The sequence below is a fragment of the Uloborus diversus genome, chromosome 4 (assembly GCF_026930045.1).
Source record: "Uloborus diversus isolate 005 chromosome 4, Udiv.v.3.1, whole genome shotgun sequence".
Lineage (NCBI taxonomy): Eukaryota > Metazoa > Arthropoda > Arachnida > Araneae > Uloboridae > Uloborus > Uloborus diversus.
Window position 1 is genome coordinate 47,910,536 of NC_072734.1, and position 23,781 is coordinate 47,934,316.

The window sequence follows — 23,781 nt, forward strand, 5'->3', positions numbered from 1 at the left end:
ATTACATCATTAATATAGTTTGTTAAACCAAAGTAACCTATCAGTGACGCAATTAAATTTGTACATAAGTGGATCATACAACAATACCTTTTGTATGTATACAAGAGCAAGTCATCTAATCAAAGCCCTTTTCTATAACAAGATAAAACTTCAATTAATATAATGAAAGCTAAAATAGCTACTGCAGAGGAATCAAGAGAAGCAACTTATTAAATTTTGAATGGGGAAAAAAAACTGTAAATGTATTGTATCAGTATTGTATAAAAGTTGCTGTAAGTTTTTTTGTGTTAGAATAAAACCTTGTTATATAGGTTGATGTGTTATCAAGGTTGCCACAAATGCTCTATGGAGCACCAAATACTGAGATAGAAAAGTAAGATGCAACAAATCAAGATCTATCTGCATGTTCGCAGAAGAAACAAATTTGACTCCTGAAATACTTAAGGTTTTCCTCAACAGAAAGGACTCCATGGTGATCACTCACCATGCTTTTTTTGCTATTCACAACTAGTAATGTTCCGGATTCGCGGATATCTAAAGGAAAATTACGATCTGTATCCGTTTTACATTTGGTGCTTCTTTTGCAATCATAATAAATTACATATTTAAAATTCTTATGGATAGCTATAAAATACTGTTAAATTCCATTTTAATTAGTTTCAGCTTCTTTTACTAATTATAAAATATCATTTCAGCCTTTAAATAGCCAAATTTACCGAGTTGAGGATTGTATTCTTCTTTCTTTTGGCTTTTCCAGGCATTCTTTAACTAATTCTCTGTTTACCGTTTGTAAAGATGTTTTAATCTGGAATTTTGTCGGTAGGGGTGAGTCGGGAGGAATGGGACAGCTGTTGTGTTGAAATGTTATTTCTAGCTTGTCCAGTACATGTAGCAGCTTTAGGCTCTTGCTGCTACAGTGCTACAAACTAGAAATAATTTTTCACATTTTACTTAGGCTTAAATGTAACGCAGTCCCATTCTTACCGATTCTCCCTTAAATTAGAACTTTCATCTATAAGCTCATTATTTTATGCATTGAAAAAAGCGTTCCCTGTAACGCCGAAACACGTGTCTGTTGTAATTTGCAAATTTGTGCTTCTTCTAACGTTGTTTGTCTTACATTAAAGAGTTGAGGTCTGTATCTGTATTGGCGGATACAGGCAGGAATGATCATATTCATAGATCAACATTATTAATAATCTGGCACATCACTATTCACATCCAAATTACTTGTAAAATTTAACTTAGTATTGTGATTACAAGCAATTTATAAATCAGCTTCTGAAAAATTATAGTCAACACACCATTTTTTAAAAACAAAAATGTATAGGAAGTATACAGCTTATAAATATGAGTTTATTCATTTTATTTTAAAACTGAGTACGTGAGCGTAATTCGGGAAATTTATCTAATTTAGTGGTTTGTTTATTGTTATCCACTGGTTATTGCAGCCATAATCATGTCGTCCAATAAGCACTATCTTTGCATAAAACTTACTGTTATTCACATTTTCAGCAATAATTTCTAAGTTATTTGAAGTGTGATCAATATTTCTAACATCTAGCTTAATGTTACATCATTTACAGAAACTTCAGCATCATCTATGACAGTGGTGCCCTACCTACAGCCCACGAGCCATATGTTGCCAGTTGTTTTGTTTAATGTTTATAATCGCAAATCACCTTCTGAAACTTCTCCAAACATCTGCAAAACAATCCTGCAGCAATCCCCTCTCCCCTTGCATTAGCCTGGTCAATCAAATAACTTTTATACTAAACCGCCTCAGTATATATTTTTTTCTCTTTGTTTGTTTTTCTAGTTTTGGCGATCTGTCAAATGTTACAAATTTGCAGTCCATACTCAGAAATCGTTTTCTAGAAAACATAAGTTAATTTTTATTTAATAAAATAAGCATCATGTCATGATATCAGCAATTTTTAGTTTAATTTTATGCTGTTTTCCACATTATCTAAAATAAACTTTTAGTTAGTTAAAATAATGATCAAGTAATGATGTTGGTCAATCTTGGTTTAATCTTCCGCCGTTTTCCACATTATCAAAAAAAAAAAAAAAAAACACAAAATTTTATGTGTTCTGTACCACGAGATTTATCTTGATATGAAATGGGGCCCATAGGTAAAAAAAGGTTGGACATCAATGATCTATGATATGAAGGGCTGAGAGCAATTACACGGTAACCCAGGACTTCATGTGATATCAAAAGGTAATAACCCAACAGTACTATTTTTAACAATGTTTTTACTTTCCATTTTGCATGAAGTGTAGGTTACCATGTTATGGCTCCCAGCCTTTCATATAACATAACCATTCATTCATGCTGTTGGTTTTTGATTTCCTATGCCTCTTCAGATTTTCTAGTTTTTTAAAAGCTTACAAGATATTGGGTTAAGATAAATGGTTGCTGACTTTCCTTGCGTTGGAAGATCACGACTGAAAGTATTTTCCTGATTACTTTCAAACACTTAAATTTTGGAAGTAACTATAGGTTTTTGATTTTTCTGACTAGACTTTGAATTAAAAAAATCAATGTAACATTAAAAAAAAAAAAAAAAATGAGTAACCCAAGTTCAAATTAAAAAAGGTGCACTGTAATTAGTACATTAAATATTAATATTTTGAGCATTTAATAGCTGCATTAAGTTAAAAAAGGATTTCAACATGTAATAAAAAATAAACTTTTCTATAACACTTAAAACTTTAAGGACATTTTTAATGTTTGGAAAATTATTTTCAAAAACCAGGTTTCAAAAGGGTGCATGTGTCTTTCAGTTGAATAAGACTTGGCAGCAACTAGGGAAATAGTTTCCAAAATTTATGCTATTATGTTGGACCAAAACTGCTGTAGGAGGACAATTTGAATAAAACTTTTGAATTAAAACTCATACTATGAATAATGCAGAAAATACAAAAAAAAAAAAAAAAAAAAAAAAACACTTACTAATAACTAACAAATAAAAAAAGTAATACTAATAAATTGACCCAAAATAGAAAAGAAAAAACAAAATAACATTTTTATGCTACAAATTGAAAAAAAAAAAAAAAAAAAGAAAGAAATGATTTGATGAGAAGTATAAGTACACTGAAACCTGTTTTTATATGGCGGATAGGGGCTGCACATAAAAAATCGCATAAAAAAAGCCTCACATTGAAAATAACCCATAATGTTATACTTAAACCAAAATAAACCAAGTGATGATAGTTTTGCCCACTCCCAAAAAATTTCCCAAATAAGAAAATTTTTGGGAGGTCACAGTGACTTCACATCAGGATGCCCCTGTCGTCACTTGAAGATACTATCTCGCACTCGTTTTATAAATAATTTCCACTCGCTTTGTTAAGAATTTTCATATAATGCACAAAAGCAAGTTTTGGTGTACTCAATATAAACTTTTTGACACACTTGCTTCACTTTTAAGTAAAACATGCTTATAAAAGCAAAATATTTTTTCTCTTTCTTTCCCTATCTTTTTCTTAGCTATGCCCTACTTCTAGGCACCATGAAACAGCTAAGAGCTTCTTAGTTACTTGTAAGATTTCTTTTTAAATTTCAAAATAAACGAATTAGAAAATTGATTCAAAAATTATTTTACAGATACTACTTTTTACACTTGCAAAATAAAAATAAGTTTGTTTTTAAAATTACGGAAGGTAAATGAAAGCATACCTAAGAAATACGGTGTTGTACATTTGTTTTGAATTTTGAAGTTCTTGCTCGAGTTTCTTTCTTTCCCTATCCCAAAATGTTTCTTGTTTGTGAAGAGTTTCCTTTGTAAAGTTAAGTTCCTTCTGTGCTTGTAACAACTAAAACCAAATTCATACAAAAAAGAAAAATAATTAGTTTGAAGATTGGAAAATTATCTTGCAGGCAAGTTGAAAACATGTGGAATTATTTTTCCTATTTCTTTTTTTATTAGTTGGTGACCTTATAACAAAGATTGATTGTATATACACTGCTAAAAAAATTATAAACATTATATTATATAAGTTTTTAAAATTTGTTTTGATTATATTTCAACTCAATTTAATTGTACTTCATTCAAATAAAAAATTAAAACATAGTCCTAAATTTTGTATAACTCATTAATAAAATAAAACAATTAATGCAATTTAAAATGCAAGTACCATCATATTTTATTATTGCCTGAAACCTGGACAAAATTACAAACCTAAAGGCTTAAAAAAAAAAAATCTGAAATACTATAAAATTTTGCTTAAATAAGTAAATTTAAAGTCATAACATTTATCAGTAAGCAATGACAAGTTTACCATATTGCAATTGTGAGGGACCCAGTGGGGATACAAAAATGCTTTGCAACAGGCCCCCAAACCTATAAATTTGCCACTGTTAATAAGTTGCCCCCCCCCCCCCTTTAAGTATTTTATCATGCTATACAAATACAAAAGTGACGACCAGCAACAGGCTCTGGGCCCAGCTAGGCTGGTCCTAGTCAATTTACAATCCCCAGTGAAGATCAATGGCCCTCTTAAAGCTATCTACTCTCTTGCTCATTACCAACTCTTACGGTAAGCTGTTCCAAGGTTCCGCTACCCTGCTAAAATATTTAATTTTTCCTAATATCCACATTAGCCTGAGATTTAAATAGCTTAAAACAATGACCCCTTGTCCTGTTTTCAGTGCTAAACTTTAGCCCCGTAACATCTTTCATTTTAATAAATTTAAACAACTGAATCATGTCCCCTCGGTGTCTTCTTTGCTCAAGACGGTACATTTTTAGCACTCTAAGCCTGAAATCGTAGTCTAAATGAGAAAGTCCATTTATTAGCCTTGTAGCCCGCCTTTGAACCCTTTCCACTACTTTAATATCTTTCTTAAGATATGGAGACCAAAATTGAACAGCATACTCCAAAAGAGGTCATACCAATAAGGGCAGAAGAACTTCTTTAGATTTGTTTGAAGTAGATCTATTGATAAACCCAAGCATCTTATTGGCTTTGTTACTAGCTATGCTGCACTGTTGACTAAACTTTAAATCCTGACTTATTAAGACGCCCAGATCAGTAACTTTTTCTACTTGACTAATGACTGAACCTTGCAAATAATAACTTGTACACTTATTTCCATGCCCTAAATGTAACACCCCTTGACATTGTCCCAACATTAACGATACCTCATTTATCGGCCCACTCCGTAATATGATCTAAATCCTTTTGCAGCTGATTTGCTTGTTCTTTCTTCATTTTCTACAATCTCCATAAGTTTGACATCATCAGCAAAACAATTCATGTTCCCAGAAATATTTTTTATGAATATCGTTCATAAAAACAATGAACAAAACAGGCCCTAATACTGATCCCTGATTAACACCGCTTGAAACCTCACTCCATTTAGAATAATTTCCTCTTACAACTACACTTTATTTCCTTCCGGTCAGCCAGATTTTTACTCAAATGAAAAATTTCCCTCCTATTCCTATATCGGCTAATTTGCTAAGTAGAGCAACATGCAGGGCCGCGCTGTCCCTATGTGCAAGGTCATGCGACGCACGACGGCACCATAGACAAAAAGGCGCCGAGCTCTACCGATTAAAAATGCTCCAAATGAAGGGAAAAAATACTGTAATAAAAAAATTATTCTTCATTATTTCTAATGGCAGCAGTGAAATTATACTGCTCATTAAAAAAATAAATCTGTCTCGCTGAGCATCTAGAGGGTAAAATTATTGACTTGTTGTGTCTAAACATGCTATTCAAAAGCCCAATCTTGTACACTGAAAACAAGTGACTTTAAATAATGCATACATTAGCATTTTCCTTCTTAATGTGGAGCCGCGAATGCTATTTCAGATTGTCTATAGTACACAAGGTTGAGCATACAAGGCAGCGCAAGAAATTTGCTACTCTCCATTTATTGTTATGAATTTGAAAAAATGGTAGATAAAAAACCTTCATAGATTTAGTACAGATGACTTAAAATAAATTATAACACAGGCTTGGTGAGCAAAATGAATTAGATCAAGGAATAACCCAAGATCAATTAGGAAGAAAAGATATAGACATCAAGACAATCTTCTTCGTGCTGTGAAACAAAATCACAAAAAAAATCTATGTACTGAAGTACATTAAAGCTGGCATCAAAAATATTATCAATTTATTGACCTCTAGAAGAAATAAATTTAATAAGAAATTAACATGACAGAATTAGGGGCAAATCATTATGCTGATCAAAATTACGCTGTTTAACAGAGTCTGCATTTTTGTAAGGTTCTATTTTCTTGAAAAACTAGTCATTTGATTTAAAAAAAAAAAATTCCGAAACATTTAGGATGGATATCAAAAAGTAAGATATGTTAAATAAAAATACATAAATAAAAAAATAATACAATACCTCAGGATCTTTAGTCTTTAGTTTCTGTTCTAAATCTTTCAATATTGCATTTGATTTTTGCTTTTCAATTTCTGAATTTTTAACAGCTTCTTTTAATTTATTTTGCAGTTCAATATTTTCTTTTAGTTTAATATTTAGTTCGTCTTTTACGATGGAATAATCAGACATGCCTTCAAAATTTCTTTGAAGCTTTATGTTCTATAAGAGAGAAAATAATTGGATTAGTTTTGCATATGAGGCAGTGAGAAACAAAGGGATGCAAGTGGAAATTTCCAAGTTTTGAGTAAAACGCATTAAAAGATAAGGTCCTAGGTAGGCTTTCATTCAGTTTTTTTTTTTCTAAATCATGCTCATAGCTGCACCTACCAGGGCTACTAGTACTATCTCTTGCTCCAAGACAGAGAGGTTCACCTATCATTTGTACTGATTATCTCTAAATTTTTAATTTTGTCACTTACATCCCTTTGCTTCTCATTGCCTCAAAAAAAATTTTGAGCATTCAAATAAAGAAAACAATAAAGGGTTAATGTTTTGGGTAATGCAGAAAATATAACTAGGGGGGAGGGGAAGAAAAGATTAACAAGCAAAAAATTATTCATTGTGAATTATGATAATAAGTTCAATTTAATAAACATTCTTAGATGATGGGGGGAAAAATGAAGTCTGATTTAAGTAAAGATGGATAATTATGGATACAAGTGGTGTGATATACAGACCAAGGGTCTCCAACCTTTTTTACCTAAGACCAACAATATTTCAGTTCAGCCGAATTTGCGCTACCCCTCCCCCCCATTTTTTAAAAATAGTTTAGCTGTCAGAAAGGGTTTTTCAGATTTTCTGGGCTGTTTTCTTTAAAAAATCCTTAAAAAGACGCATATTGTCAAATGAAAAAAAAAAAAAATGCTTTTTTAAGTCTGTTCATGGGCTGGAAGTGGCCCACGGGCCGCAGGTTGGAGACCTCTGATACAGAAAGCATGATAAGAAGGAACTTGGAATTCTCCTGCTAAGCTCCCTCAGACAAAATTATAACATATCAAGTACTATACGTATAAAACTTATTGCATTATGAACAGCATTGAAAAGTCCATACAAAAGTATTTTTAGATGAGGCAGGGAAAAATCTCTTTAAAATTTCAATTTTTTTATTAAAACAATTAAAACTGCTGTTTTCTCTTCATTTGTTTTTGGAGCTTTCAAAGAAGCTAGGACTTGGAAAGTCACTAAAAATATTCAGTAAAAATTGCTGTTGCATATATTCCATTTTTTGAATAACGAGTCCTTATTTTTTTAAACAATAGATTGTTATTCAATTTGGCATAGTGGTATCAGTGCCACATTGAACTAGGTGTAAGTCAAAGCCTTGACTATCAAACAAGTTCCCTTTTGTCTCAAGCAAAATATCTGCTTGGATGACGCAGGAGCATATAACAGGAATTTATTTTGGGAAGTCCAAACGAAATAATATGAGAACATTCCAAATTCAAGTAAATTAAGTATTAAAAACCATATTCACAATGAGTAATTTTAAATTCATTTGAAGAAGGATGAGGGCCCCTTCACTTCTTTAAAAATGCCCTTGGGGTGATGAAGTGCAAATACATTAGTATTAAGCAACAAGCAAACTTTTTTACACGTAATTTACAGAAACATCATTTGCAAAAAGATATTGAGACAAGAAAGCCGTAAAATTTTATTTTTGATTATAGGAAATTGTTATTTCATATACAGAGTGTTCCTGTTTAACCTGCAATTCCTATCCTAGATGCATACTACCAACTGTAAAAATGGTTAAAACAAGAGGCAAACATAAGATATTAAAAGTTTGAAGCAAGAAAAAAAAATAAATAAAGCAAGTCCCCAAGTCTTCTACATAGCATTTAGAGAAATCACAAACATGGAAAAAACAATTCAAACACAAGAAATTTGACATTAGTACAACCAATATTAAGTGAGATTTGAAAAAACAGTTTTGTGACAGCCACTTTATTTTTAGAGGCAGTTACACCTTTTGGAGGGAAATATAGCGGCAACATTTGTTTAAAATTACATGTGTGCAAAGCAGTGTTGGGTTTTGGACTGTTCAAAACTGGTTTAGGACAGGACAGGTGGTTTTTTACCGTTTAAAACTGTAAAAGTCCTAAACTAGGTTAAAACTAAAGGACTCTAATAGTTTTAGATCATGAAATGGCACCATAGTCAAGAGAAGAAAAACTTCACAAAGCTGTAAAAGACTCAAAAACATATTGTTTTCCTTCAGTTCAAAAACTGTCATTTTTCATTTAATGCATTGTGAATTGTTGCATTATATTTTGAACACTAATTTGCACACTTGCATAAATGTCAAAAAATTACTATTACGAAACAGGGGGAAAAAAAAAAAAAAAAAAAAACTCATGCGTATACAAATTGAAATATTAAATGAATTCAACTTCTATGTAACTAGATGAGAATCAGCTGTATAAATAAGTTACATATAGATTTATACTTGAATGTTCACATTGAATAAGTATTCAATATAAAACATAACTTTGACACATTTTGTTCTGTTTTTGATATTTTCTTACAAAATATAGTTTCTCTAAAAATGCAGTTTCGGACAGGACGTTAAAAAGCATGGTATTTACTGTGGTTTTTACCAGTGTCCAAAACCTTGCCAACCCTGGTGCAAAGAGAATGTTTTTTCAAATTGTACAAAGTTCTGTTGTGCATTTTTGAACATAATTGCATAAATTTGCATTTAATTTTTAATAGCAATGAAAAAGAAATATATATATATATATTTTATATATATATATATATATATATATATATATATATATATATATATATATACACACATATATATATATACTAGAGGATCCGACAGACGTTGTTCTGTCCAAACTTTATAAATTAAAAATTTAAAAAAATTCAATAAACTATCAAGTTTTCGAACCGTTTTGTTGAAAAAAATAAGTAAAAAGAAAATGTTTTAAGCTGCTTGGTATCAGAATGTGTATAGTTACTACAACTTGATTTATCTAATGCCCACTATGCAGTTGTTTTATTAACTATATTTTCTCCCATACTTGATGGTTTGTTCCTTCAGCCATGCTCAAAGGATAAAAAGCGCCCTAAGATATTAAGTATAAAAAACTAACCAGTCATCTAGAACAAACGGGAAATCGCGCTGCAACATCCCCCATATGAAAAAGAATAAAACAATCGAAAGGATGTCGTTTAAAAAAATGATAAAGGTAAAAACAATTCTTTGAATAAGCGAAAATCACTCACCCTCCCCCCCCCCCCCCCCCCGATGTAAAATAAACACATTCTTCAACTAAAATGACTAAACACTCTTTAAAAACGAAAAACAATTGTTTGCAATTTGAAATATTTTGCCAAATAAACAAAAAATTCAATAAATTACGTTAACAGTAGCTTTAAAATGTAAACAAATGATCACATAACTCTATTGTTTTTAGCCAAAGTCGCCAAGCCGCCACGTTACTGTAATCCAACCGATCAGTGAGCGAAGCTAACTCCGCCAGATTAGCGGTCCGACCTTTTGAACGAAAACTTTTAAAACTTCATATATTGCCTAACTTTTTCTTTCCACCAAAGATAAAGATCTTCCACTGCACTGATCTTTTGTGACATATCACAGTAGGAAATTTCATTATAAAAAGCAGAGCTGGCTTTCTTATTGTCTTTTGGCAACAGGTTAAATATTTATTTAAGTTCTTGCTCAACAATTGTTAAAATAAATATTAATCATTTGAGAGATATCACCAAACAATGTTTAAATTAATTAATTAACAAAAACGTTTCCGATTCGATCCATCGCGCTTCAAAACCATGCTTGCCACAACTTAATTACACACAAAACAAATTTATCAAAATCGGTCCAGCCGTTTAAAAGCCTTATGGTGACAAACGTTCGCACAGAAGATTTTTATATATTAAGATATAACTATATATATATATATATATATATATATAATAATAAAAGTGAAAAATATTGAAAAGACCACACCAAGAGCCCATAGATGCGCAATGCAGCAAAACTAAAAAGCCAAGTAAATATAAAATTAAGCAATCAGAATTTCAAATATTAAACAAATTATAAATAATAAATGATGATAAAAAGGAAAAATGCAAACAGCTATTAAGTAGGAATAGATAAAGAGTGAATCCAGAGCTCATCAGCCGTGGAGGATTCATTAATTAAAACTAAAAGTTTTAGGTTTGAGCTCTAGTTTATTGTTTTTAGCTTAGCAAGTGGTGCTTTTGCCCATTGTTACTCTATATCGCATGTACTGGAGCTTAAACATTCTCTTCTAGTTCATAGTTAAAATTTTGGTCTTTTGACCATAATTAATGAATCCTCCACGGCTGATGAGCTCTGGATTCACTCTTTATCTATTCCTACTTAATAGTTGTTTGCATTTTTCCTTTTTATCATCATTTATTATTTATAATTTGTTTAATATTTGAAATTCTGATTGCTTAATTTTATATATATATATATATATATATATATATATATATATATATATATATATATATATATATATATATATATATATATATACATATATATATAGTTATTTTTTACTTTAACAACACATCATTAATCTGAAAGAGTGATAGGTTACAATCTCATCTGCTGCATGGTCCCTGCTAATTTTGAACTCTAATATCCCCTTCAATTTTGTTCCCAAATGTAAAAATTAGGTCCCACATAAAAACTAGTATGTTGTGGCCATCACGAAACTTTCTTCTATATTTTTCCTTTTTCTGATCCCTCCCCATGCTTGACGAGGAAGCAATATTCCTAACAAAAACAAAGTGATACATGCAAAAACTTGACGACCATCCCAATGTCTGAATTATTGCAAAAGCAAAGCAAAGAGCGAAAATTGAAAGTTATTTTAAAAGCCTTGCTTGAATTAATTACAAATATTTTATTTGTTAACAAACATAAGATGGCAACAGTTAAAAATTTTAAATCATTGAGATAATATTTCCGATCATTTCCATACAATTAAAATCACGAGAAATACGCAGACGACAATCTATTACGATTTATCTTTCTTATTGTTGCATTAATAAAGCTATTTTTATTCGCAAAAAAAAAAAAAAAAAAAATTTCAACACCTCTTGGAGCGATTGGCGTCAAAATTGAACCAAAGCCTGTTTACGTATGGATTCACATATATTCCAAATTTCAACCAGAACGTAGCATTACTTCTTGAGATAGGGCACTCACAATGGAAAAAAAGAACGGGCGATTGCGCTACCCCCTTTTTAGCTGTTGACACCAAAAGAAAATCAGCTCTTATACCCACTAAGGGCTACTTGTCAAAAAAATTTTTGTTTGATTCCGTTCGTTATTTCTTGAGATACAGCAGTCACAATTGACGACAAAAAACGTTCTATAACTCAACCCCCGTTTGAGCTATTGACACCAAAATTGAATCAGCACCTGCTCCTGTTAGGGGCAACATATGGACCAAATTTTGTTTGATTCCGCCAGTTACTTCCTGAGGAATAGCAAGCACGCGTAACTCAAAAAACATCCCATTGCTCCACCCCCCTTGGAGGAATTTGCGCCAAAAACCAATGGGCACAAGTTCACATAGGGGCACATATGTGTACCGAATTTCGTTCAATTTCATGCGGTAGTTTTTGCTGTAGAGCGGCCACAAAAAACTGGTCACACACAGACGTGACACACATACACACAGACAGACAGAAATTTTCCAAAAATAGTCGAAATGGACTCAGCACACCTCAAAACGTTCGAATCCGTCAAAATTCGAAATTCGAAAATTTGCACGAATCCAATACTTTCTTCTACATATTAGATATAAAAGAAAGTAATTAGATTTTTGCTTCCAATTCAAACTTTTAATATCATATCTCTGCATCTTATTTTGATTATTTTTTTGCAAAAGGAAGTATTCATCTAGGGCTAACTGTTGCAAAAATAGAGGTCTTGTAGGTTAAACAGGGACATGCTGTATATTAAAGCAACTTAAAGGAGTTGATAAAATAGGTTGATAAATTAATTACTTATTACATACCTCTTCCAAAAGAGAAGAATATTTTTCTTGAATTACTTTATACATTTCTCTCTGATCAGTTAAATGTTTTTCCAAATCGCTGCATCTTTCTTTATAGCTTCTTAAATCAACTTCTAACTCAAATAACCTAAAAAATATCAATATAAAAATTCATCAAAAATGTGTTGCATATTTTAAATGTATAACAAGGATTTGTGTTAAACTATAAAAGGGCAATCCTTGAAAAAAACGTCCCGTGCGTAATGCTTAGTTTTTTAATTTTTTCCAGCTAACCAAAGCCTTTAAAAAATAATGCTGTAGGGGAATAATACATGCTTTAATATGCTACCCAAGCAAAACAGTTTATCCCATATTCAAATACAAATTACTTGAATAAAATAAAAAACTTAGCATTGAGCATGGGACATTTTTTCGAAGAATTGCCCAAAAGCATACAGTATCCTGGTAGCAGACACAGCACGACTATGTGATGTACATTGCAGATTCTTGAGAAATTCTGCAGACTATTTCTTAGTTGAGAAGGAAAATGAAACTGAAATTTTTAAAGAAAGAAAAAGATCTTAAATTTCAGCAAATTGCATTTCTTGGGCTATGGAATACAATCCACAGGTAGAACATACTTGTAGTTTTTGAGAAAGTATTTTATTTTCTTATGCATTTTATGATCAATCTAATGTTTGTTTAGGTCAGACTATTTTTTAATCTGCATTGCAGACAGCTGAAAATTCTTCTACCCCCGGCATAGTATATATACACATACATATTTGGGAATGTGGGGCAAAGTAAAATTTTAAAGATAACTTGCATTTATCAAAATTAACAAATTGGATATTAATCTTGAAAAATACAATACATAAAAAGAAAACACTGTTTCTTTCTTCTTCTTTTTTTTTTAAAAATCTCATTAGAATTTTCATTGAAATGGTATTTCTCATTTTTGGCAGTTAATTTGAAACTTTAAATTAAGTAGGAAAATTATCTCTTTGACCCATACATGGGGTAAATTGATAGTTAAAACGTTTTTATAATGAAATCTTTTAAATTCGATCAGTAAAAATCTTTTTCTTTGCATTAAATAAAAGAATGGATAAGTAAATGAATTGAAGAAATACATTAAAAAAAAAAAAAAAAAACAATAATGAATTATTAAAATAACAAACAAAAGAAGCATGATTTAGCATGGCATATGGGTCATTCTTAAAAAAGTGTAACTTTTCTGTCACATGCCTTTTACAGTAAAACTTTAAGGAACAATTCATTTAACAATGATTTTTAATTTCATCAAAAATATATCTACTTAAAACTGCCAACATTTTTTTAATAATAATTTTTATTTTAGTATATTTTTGGTTCACAATGTATGAATTCTCACCTCCGTGGCATGTCACACACTCAGGCCGAGGACTGCTGATGGCCTTTGAAAAAAGTGAGAAAGGTGACAAATTTGAAAACAAAGGTGACTAAAAGGTGATAAAAAAGTAACTAAAAGGTGACCAAAAGCAATTTGTTAAGAACTCAAAAAACATAAAAAGATTATCCTTTTTACTGACTTTTACCAAAATAGCCTATATGCTTTTTGTAAAGATTGCTACAGTTTCACTTTCAATAGATGTTTTAATTTTTTCCATTTTCTTAGTTTCTTCTTCACAATCCTTTCTTTTTTGTTCTTCTTTTTGCTTCTGTTTCAATTCCAAATCCTTTTTCCTTTTACATTCCTCCATGTATGTTGTGTAATTTGTGTGTGCTTGTTGTGCACATTTAATCATTTCTGGACCAATTGGTAAAGAAAGCAAATGAGGATATTTTTTTACAGCGTCTTCAACTATAAGTATGCTGTTTAGAAATCTTTCAGTCCTTGCTGTCTTTTTTTCACCAAAATGGTGCTTTGAAATGGAAAATCTTTTCATTTGTCTTTCAATGTCAGCATTACCACGTGATAATGCAAGTGAAGCTTTTATCACCTTAGAAACATTAGGAAACTTTAGAGCATTGGAAGTTGAGTCCTTTTATGAAATCTGCTGCTGCCAGTAGATATCAATGGTTTTGTTTTCGGATGCTTCATCATCTTTTTCCAGCTGCAAAAGTTTCCATTCATCTTGCAACCTATTGAGTGGAACATTAAAAGGCATGATTTTGGCAACCTTTATCAAATCCTTACAGCTTCTAGATTTACTTCTCTCTTTTGAATTCAAAAATTTAAAACTTTTCAGAAACTCATTTGATATACAACTTTTTTTCTATTACGTACTTGCATGCAGTCACACAATGCTTTTTAACAGCTCTTAAAAACGTAACCTTTTCATTTTCTTTCAGTTTTGACAGTTCATCTGTCACCTCTCCACTAACAACGAGATCTTCAAGAGGTAGTCTGTTACCAACTGCAAACAGTTTATCCGTGTCTACGTTTGAAAAATCAACTTTCTTTATGACAGAGGCTTTTATAAACCGAGCCATAAAAGTCTGAACAATGGTCTCTATTTCTTGGTACAATTTATGTATCATAGGCGCTTGGCATTGAAAGCATTTTGTGAACTGCATAAACAAATCAGCAGATGAAAAGATAAAATGCAGCTCAGCTTTTACAGAAGGTCTTTTTAAAACATTTGCAACAGCTTTATATGACCTGCATTGCATAGCTGAATTCTTTTTTAAAGGCACATGTTTAAAAAAATAATACTGAAGAGCATCCCACTGTTCCAGTAGTTTGTTTGCTGCAGGTCCAAGGGTAAGCCAATGGGTAGTTGTGTGTTTCAGGAACTTGTGATGAGGTGTATTTATTTGAGCTTGCACTTCTTTGAAGTCTTCATATCGGGAAGGCCAACCATCAAAATAGTTATAAGTACTAAGAAGAAGTTCAGATGCTTCTTCACCTAAATACTGCAATTCTTTGACATACGCATTATGAATTGTATGAATACTGCAAGTACCAATATTTATTAGGCTTTTTTCTTGTGTCTCAAGGATAATAGTGTCAAACAACCTAAAAACCTTTTTATTAACATAAGGAGCATCCAAAGGAAAGCATGAGACATTTATTCATGGATAATTACTCTCGGTAAGTGCTTCACATATCGAAATTTCACCAACTGCCTTGCCCAAGAAGAAAGTTTTGAGATGCCTTTATGTGATGCAACATTGGCTTTTAGACCAGTATTTTATTAAAGTAAGAAAAACAATGTTAAAAAAGGCACAAATTTGCCAAGTACAGCGGACACGTGTTTCAGCATTACAGGGCACTTTTCAATTGCCCTGTTTCATTGCCTTTTTCAATGCAAAAGGTAATGAGCTTATGGATGAAAAGACATCCGACTTTTGTCGGATGTGTTTTCATCCATAAGCTCAAGAAAGGGTGAGAAAGGTGACAAAAGTTGCAAAAGGTGACTAAAAGTAACCAAATTTTCAAAAGGTGAGAAAGGTGACTGACTCCTCGGCCTGCACACCTTGTGTGACTGTTTAGGTTGCTTAATAACTTTTTAAATTAAAAGTGTATGCTTATTTATTGATTATTCCTTTCACAAGTGCCTCAAATACTAATTGTTTGAGTATATTTAATTTTTTAATATTGTGTTTTAGTTCGTTTTAGTAGGACAAGAAGTCATGTCACACAAAACATTCTCACCTCTGTTACCTAAACACAAAATGCAATTCCTCATTAACACGTGGCAGTAATAACATTAAATTTTATTTTCAATGTTACAAGGGATCCCCCTTGTTTATTTTCAGCCATAATTGAAGTTGTGAGATTTTTGTCGAAAAACAAAAAGATAGATTTTGCTTTAAAAACTTGTATGGTTATTTTGACTTCTCACCTCCGTGAACTTGAATTTCAGGGATGTAAATTAATGTAAAAAAGGAGTGAACATGTTTGCATAAGCTTAACATGTGTAGATTGTATCAACAAAGAAAAAAAAAATTCCCTGAAAAATGTATCTATTAGGCCTATATTAATGGAAAATTCCCCACCTCTGTGAATCTCACCTCAGTGATAGACCTTATCAATGTCATTATTTCTGAGGTGAAAATAAATGATGGAGAGGAAATACATCACTAATAGGCATTCTACCAAAATTATAAACTGCCAGTATATCCTCAAATTTACTAAATACTATTTTTAACATACATCTGTGAAACTACTAATTAAGCTATACTTTAATTAAGAGAGCTTAATAGTATATTCCCACTAATTATTAAAATAGCTGGTTGTGTGCACAATTAACAAAATTACTACTTTGATGCTAAATTGATCTCGATTTGTAAATATTAAAAGTTGTTTTCTTTCTTTTACTTCCTTTTGCAAAAAAGGAAGTATTGTTTTCACGAAATAATTTCCACTCAAAAATCGATCTTAATTTCCATTTTGCTCAACCCCAACTGAATGTTAAGTTTTTTCCGACTCGACCACATGTACATATATACCTAGGAAAGTATAGTTACCCAAAATATCCATTTTGATGATTCCCCAGTTAATTACGGTAAGTTTTCTCGAGACATCTGTATGTAGGTATGTATGTTGGTATGTATCTCGCATAACTCAAAAACGGTATGCCCTAGAAAGTTCAAATTTGCTATGTAGACTCCTAGTGGGTTCTAGTTGTGCACCTCTTCTTTTGGTTGCATTTGGATGTTCCAAAAGGGGTCTTTTACACTTTTTTTGGGGAAAATTAGTGTTAATACCAATGCAAACTCAAGTGATGTTATAATTTGGCGAACACTTAGCGATATATCGCCAAGATTTTGGTTGCCAAGTTAGAGACAAATTTGGCGAAAACAGTATTTTAATATAAATTTAAAACTTTTATTTTCTGTTTTTTCATTAAATTAGTGAAGTGCATGTCAAACTTACATGAAAAAAAAAAATTTATATTCATATAAACCTTTTTTTTTCTGTTTTTCCATTAAATTTGAATTGAATGCCATACTTGACTTTATCAAACATCATCTGAAAGTGAAGACACAGTGGCGCGGAGGGATAGCGCCGTTATTCTGATAATAAGTAGGGTGCAAGTTCAAATCAGGGCAGAACTCAAAAAAAAAAAAAAAAAAATCAATTTAAATCCCAATTAAACTTTTAAGAAATAACTTACAAAGTAGAAGGATAAATTTTAGATTATTATTATCATTATTTGCTTTACTATGCATTGCTTTGTAACTTCCTTATTAATTCACTATATTTCTTTTAATCATCATATATATTTTATTTACTAGGAGTGAAAATATTTAAAGTATTTCTTGTTTTATTTCTGTGAACAAGGCATTACTTTTATTTTTTTAAATTTATGAGTAAAATAATTGGAAATTAGCTGGGTCATTGTCTATGGTTACTTTTAGTAGGTAACACTTTCATGTAAGAATGAAAAAAAAAAGAAAACAAAAGGCTTCGAAATTGAAAAATATTTGCGTTCGAAAGTTACGTTTTCTGGAGAATGACCCATTATATAGAAACAACTTTAAACTTTCAAAATGCCTCAAACATTTTAGGATAAAAAAGGATTGAAATCTCAAACCCAGCATGTTTGGGTGCACCACGGCAAAAGAAATAATTTTTGGTGCAGAATTAGCACTACCAACAGGCAAAAGAACTCAATAAAAAGATGCGTTTTATTTTCAAAAAATCAGGAATATCGAGATAAAAAGCTTAAATCAGGACAATTTTTTTTTTTTATTTTTAATCAGAAATATCAGGACAACTTTAAAAACCCTGCCAATATTTAAAAAATAAATAAATAAATGAATGTAATAATATACAATAAAAAAAAGTTAAATAAATGGAACACTTACTTCTGTCCTTTTGCTATATTTTGCTTTGTAAGCCATCGTTTTCTGTTTCTTTCAGATGCAATTGGGACTTAAAATCATCTTCTATTTCCATCAGTTCTTTTTGAAATTTACTTTCAAATTCTTTCTCTAGCATCATTTTCTTTTCCTAGAAGTATATAGTATTATTTAGTAACACTGACAAAATATAACAAGCTCATTAAATTATCAAAAAAATCTTTTAAATTAATCTAATGCAATTAATTTATCTAATTAATTTATCTAATGCAGAGAAATAAAAAAGAATTTTAGATAAGTAAAGATACATACATTAACACAACTTGTTTAAAAGAACTTAGTATAGCATTAAAATAATTGTAAATTTATAGTTCTTACACATACGTTATAATCGATTTCTGATAATATCAAAAGATATGTTTTAAAATTGAACTTAGAGAATGCATTTTTCTTTCTTTTAAAGACAAAGCAATTTTCAGCAATCAGTAAGGAATACATCCAGTCTCGTCGTTTAAGGGAGCAGAAGGGGATACTGCACCTCTTGAATTTTAGAATGTATAAATGTGTACTTATGTAGTTTGTAGCATGCTAAATATCCAAATCATTTTTTCATATGTATGTATTAGTTGTTCTGCCACCAAGGTATTGTAACTGTCTTCAAGGACATATAAAAATTAGTAAGAAAGAAAATATTTCATTGAAGTCGCAACTCCCCAAAAATATGCAAATGTTAAAGTGATAAAAACACTGAATGTATTTTTGAGCCTGTTTTTACTGAATAACTTAATGTAATCAAAAAACGAGCATGTTCAGATTCATAGAGCTATATTTTCAAATTGAAAATACTCATTTTGAGTATTTTGAATTTGAAGTGATGAGTATTAATGAGTATTTTGAGTATTCATTATGAATAACTTCAATAATAAATAAGGATATAAAGAAATACAAAAGTAATTCGGTTTTTAGTTATTTAAAAATAAAATAATATAATCTGAGGTAGCACATGTCAAAATAGCTTCCAGTTTCCAAAAATATTAAAATAATTACAAGATGCAGAGAGATTCAAATCTCGAACGCAAGAATCAAATTTTCGTGAAGTATGTTCACTGTTGGCATGTTTTCCAAAAAATATTTTTTTTATTATTTACTAAAATTAAACATAACTAAAATTAAACATAAAATAAGATAGCACATGTGTCCAAAAAATTAAAAAAATTACAAGATGCAAAAAGATTAAAACCTCAAACACAAGAAGCAATTTTTGCGACGTTCTAGTAAGTGTAATGTTGCCATGGTTCAAAAAAAAAAAAAAGCTCTTTATAATAATCAAAGTAAGGTTTTAAAGTAATTCTGGAAGGAAATCTGTGACGGGCCTGCGTCCAGAAGACCCCATAGCACCTACAGCCCTGAAATTTTGTACAAAATTACTTCGAGCCTGGGGGGTGTGCACCTGGGGTTTTATTTTTTAAAATTCAAATTAGGTTTTTTGTACTTAATTTTTTTAAACTCAAATAGGGAAGTTTTCGATTTTTCAATTTTATTTTTATATGATAGAATAACATGCATGAACATCATCGGTGAATATTTTTTTGCAATATGATAAGTAGTTGTTTTTAAAATAATTTTTAAAGTTCAAAAAAATGACATCAAATGGCTCAGAAAGTGACGTCATCCCCTCTTCCGCCGCGCTTCAGCGACGAGAAGCCGACAAAAGTGCAGTTGGCTTCGTTTGAGACTCACTTAGCATCGCGTTTCTGGAACATTAAATCTCTCATCCTCTTGGAACTATTCGAATGTTCCTTTAACTTTCTATAGTTATTTTATTTTTAATGTTTAGTTTTATGACAAATAATGTTGTTGTTTTTCGCTTTGCCCTAGTACTGAATCCACTTTACCTGGGGTGTCGGGCAAAGTGGATATTCATGCCATTGTTGAAAACTGACCTTATATCAAAAAGTTTAATTAATATTAAAGACAACTGTTATTGCGTTACATAAGTTCATTAAATGAAGAGTGATTATAAATATTTGTTTCAATTTCCCCAGTTATAACTAAACGACAATAGGCAAAGAAAGCTTAAGGTATTCACGTTGCCGGGGTTTCCTCTATCGTTTTACATTATGAAAACTTTTAAAATCCATTTTTAAGTAAAAACAATATAAAAGCAGGACCAAAATGTTAAAAAGCAGTCTGAAACGGGCTTTATCCTAAAAAAACTTACTTTGGCCAGAAAAGCGGATCATTTGGGAGCCCTGACTATTTAACCATAAAAGGATATATTTTAACCACTCCAGTAAAGGCAGAAATTTCTCTTAAGTTGCCTGTTGAATTAATTATAATGAACTCTATCTAACTGGGGCAGGTTCCAAAATGTGTGAATAATCGACTCTATTGTGTTTCTTAAAGCATCTTTCACTTTATCTATTTTCTTGGAGGAGAAATTTATCAGTGCACAACCAATTGTTTTATACAGAGAATCATCTCATCCTCTTCTGGGCTTCCAGAAGCATCATTTTTAAATTTCAAGCTTTTTCAGTTGTGTTCATAAAAAAAACAAGCAGAAGTATTCTCAGAGATTTCAAATTTTGAGGGAGGGTAAAGGCTCAATCAAACAGCACTGTCTAACATTTAGTATCCATGAAAAGCAGTTTGCTCTTACATAAAGATTCAAAATAGCAAAAACTATTTCTCTAAAACATTACTTCTATGCTTATCAATGTAGTCCTTATTTAATTTTGTTTGAAAAACTGTTAAAACAAATTAAATTAGGCAGTTACTTAAAGTCAGGTTTGACTGAAATGAATATAAAAAATCGAATGGGAACACATAACTTCCTTGTATGTTTATTAAGTCACATACATTTTCAATAACTAAAATTGTGTGCCGTTGTAGCAATATTGGTCGGCAGTGATGTAGTTGGACTAATATGTTTCGCGGAACTCTCCTAGGGTGGGGGTGCACCAAAAGAAAAAGGGGTTTTAAACCAATTTACATTATTTGCAATGTTTTTACAACAAAAAATCAAATATTTCTGGCGATTAGACTATCTCTCTACTCTAAATATATGACAAAGCAGGGCTGCAGAGTTGAAGAAAAAATGAATGACTCAGATTCCAAGAATTTTTAAGCTTTGGACTGACTTCTTTACTCCAAAATCAGTCCGAATCTGACTCCACATCCACAGCACTTGCAAAGTTGCAGACTCTGAGGGAAAATGACAGACTTTGACTCTTGGAGCTTTCGACCTTCGACTCTTTTAGCTGGAAATCAGTCTGACTAAGACTCTGCAGCCCTATGACAAAGGAAGAAAAAGAATCAGGTATGAATCAATAAAAGCTGCGAAGAGGCAAAGAATGTCCTTTTGCAGGGGTGCCCACCTAGAGGGGGTCATGGCACCATTGAAATTTTTAGAAGAGTGTTTGGATGGGCATTTTTTTGGGGGGGGGGGTCTTCATGATATTTAGGGGGTGGTCTTACGGGTGGGCATCCGTCTTTAAGTATGGAAAAGTAAAGTCAGGAGAAAAACTTCATGCAAAAAGAGACTCGGTAAAATGCTGATTTGAAGCATATAATTGCTGCCAAAAAGGAAGGTATACAACTAAACATTGTAAGGGTCCAAAATACAAAATTTAAATAGTCACTGGGTAATGCTTTTTGAGTTATTCAAGCTTCAAATGTAACAGGTGGTCAAAACAGACACTGAAGAAACCAAACAAAAGTGTTTCCATTATGATTAAAAGTTGAAAGAAAATATTGATGGTACGCATCTCTGTTCATAGACTAAATGTCATGGTAGACAGATTTTTGATGGGTCAGAAAAGGGCATTCCACATAAAATATGAACTAGTTTTGAACAATAAAATAAATATTTTGGGGGTTGATAAACTTGCATCTCCCTTAACTACAAACTGCTTTCATTATTTCATACAAAGAAACAAAAATTCAAATATAAGTCAATGTTTAAAGCAAAACTGCAATACAACTAGTGTAAAACCTTTGTAGCAATAGAAAACTGTCCACTTAGCATTCAACTGAACCAAGCTTCCTCAATACATTTCCACCTATTGACAAGAAGGTTCAATGTTGAAAAGCTGAAAAAATATAAATCAGAGATTTATACATATGAATCAATATAAAAGCACCAATTAAATACCTGAAACATATCTCTGTCATGAGAAATAGAAGTCCGTTGCCGTCTTAAATCATTCTTTTCATGTTCCAATTCAAGTTGCATTGCACGTAGTTTATCCAATTCTTCAAGCAACTTTTCACGCAATTTCTGCACTTCTTTTTCTTTCTCATTTTTTATTAACTGTAACTGTTCATGAAAAGTACTTTCAGAATGCTTATTATCAGCAGGATATTGATGCAATGTAAAGGATGTTTTTTCAGTAAGGGGTGAATCATCAGTCCTGGTTCTGTTATTGATTTGGCAATTTCTGTTTTTATTATCAGAATTTTCTTTACTCTCAATATTTTTCACTTCTGTTTCATTCAAAAGCTCATTTAATCTAAAACTTTTATTTGGAATTTCAAATATAGATTTGACTACTGCAAGAAGCAATGAATTTAAAACTCCTTTCTCATCAAATGTAACATATTTCCTGCTAATAATTCTGTAAGCTGAGTCAGTATTCTGAAGTCCAAAAAGCCTTAATATATCGCAAGCTGTTAACAGTTTCTCAGGAGATGACAACTTTGCTTCACTCGTAAAGGTGGATAATGTATATTGGTGATCTTGTCTTAATAGATGATCGAACACAAGCCAGTTGCTAACCTTAAAAAGAAATAAAGATTAACACTGTAAAATAATGTAACACTGATGATGATTGATGAATATAGCTTTACTATAAAAAATTTACATAATATCAAACATTTTCCCAATTAACTTTCAAATTCACAATCGTTTTCTTGCTTGCTACTTTAAAGAGGTAAACTGAGAAAAATCAAGGAGTTTCCTGACATCGGAAAATTCCATTATAGCTTTCATGCATTATCTTTACATAAAATGAAAAAAATGAAATTATGCCTTAAAAAGGAAATTTTTTGATTGAATTTCATAAGAACTCTCCTTAAAGAGAGGGAAAAAGGAAGAGGAAAACAGAATTAAGAAAAGTTTTCCAGGTTGCTTTTGCAGAACTTACGACAGAATTCATCGATATTGTCTTGCCCAGTAGCAGAAACAGCGTAAAGCTGCGACGCCGGTCAGTTTTTTGAGGAAGTGTCTGAAGGCTATTTCTGAATTGGAAAGATGTTTTTCCCTGCTCTCTGCATGAATCTATTGAATTTAAAGTAGAAACATACTGCCGGAATAATGCAGAACGAAATAGTAGACACAAAAATGGGCCTAAATCTGTGCAGGGAACCTTTGTGGCTGAGAGGTCAAAGACTTGCCCTGGCAGCCCCAACTAGCGTCAACTTTTCATTTTATTTTGAAGCTTTTTAGCCTCATTTACTTAGCATTTTTTGATTTAGCATTTATATTCAGGCATTCCTTGGTGATAATTTATAATAAGTGCCAAAACTAATCTAATGTTGATTTGCCTTGCAGACAATTTTCAAGTTTTTTAGTCG

At 31.4% G+C, this 23,781-nt stretch overlaps 1 protein-coding gene across 1 annotated transcript in view; it reads right to left on the minus strand.

Moving 5' to 3' along the window:
• The window catches only part of LOC129220553 (centriole and centriolar satellite protein OFD1-like), a 34,028-nt gene that overhangs the window by 1,978 nt on the left and 8,269 nt on the right, over positions 1–23,781 (minus strand). The window contains exons 2-7 of the mRNA XM_054854984.1: positions 22,361–22,984; positions 18,238–18,358; positions 15,226–15,277; positions 12,436–12,562; positions 6,368–6,565; positions 3,686–3,822 (exon numbers count right to left, since the gene is read on the minus strand). Coding sequence (XP_054710959.1) covers positions 3,686–3,822; positions 6,368–6,565; positions 12,436–12,562; positions 15,226–15,277; positions 18,238–18,358; positions 22,361–22,984 — 1,259 coding nt within the window. The remainder of the gene's footprint in view (positions 1–3,685; positions 3,823–6,367; positions 6,566–12,435; positions 12,563–15,225; positions 15,278–18,237; positions 18,359–22,360; positions 22,985–23,781) is intronic.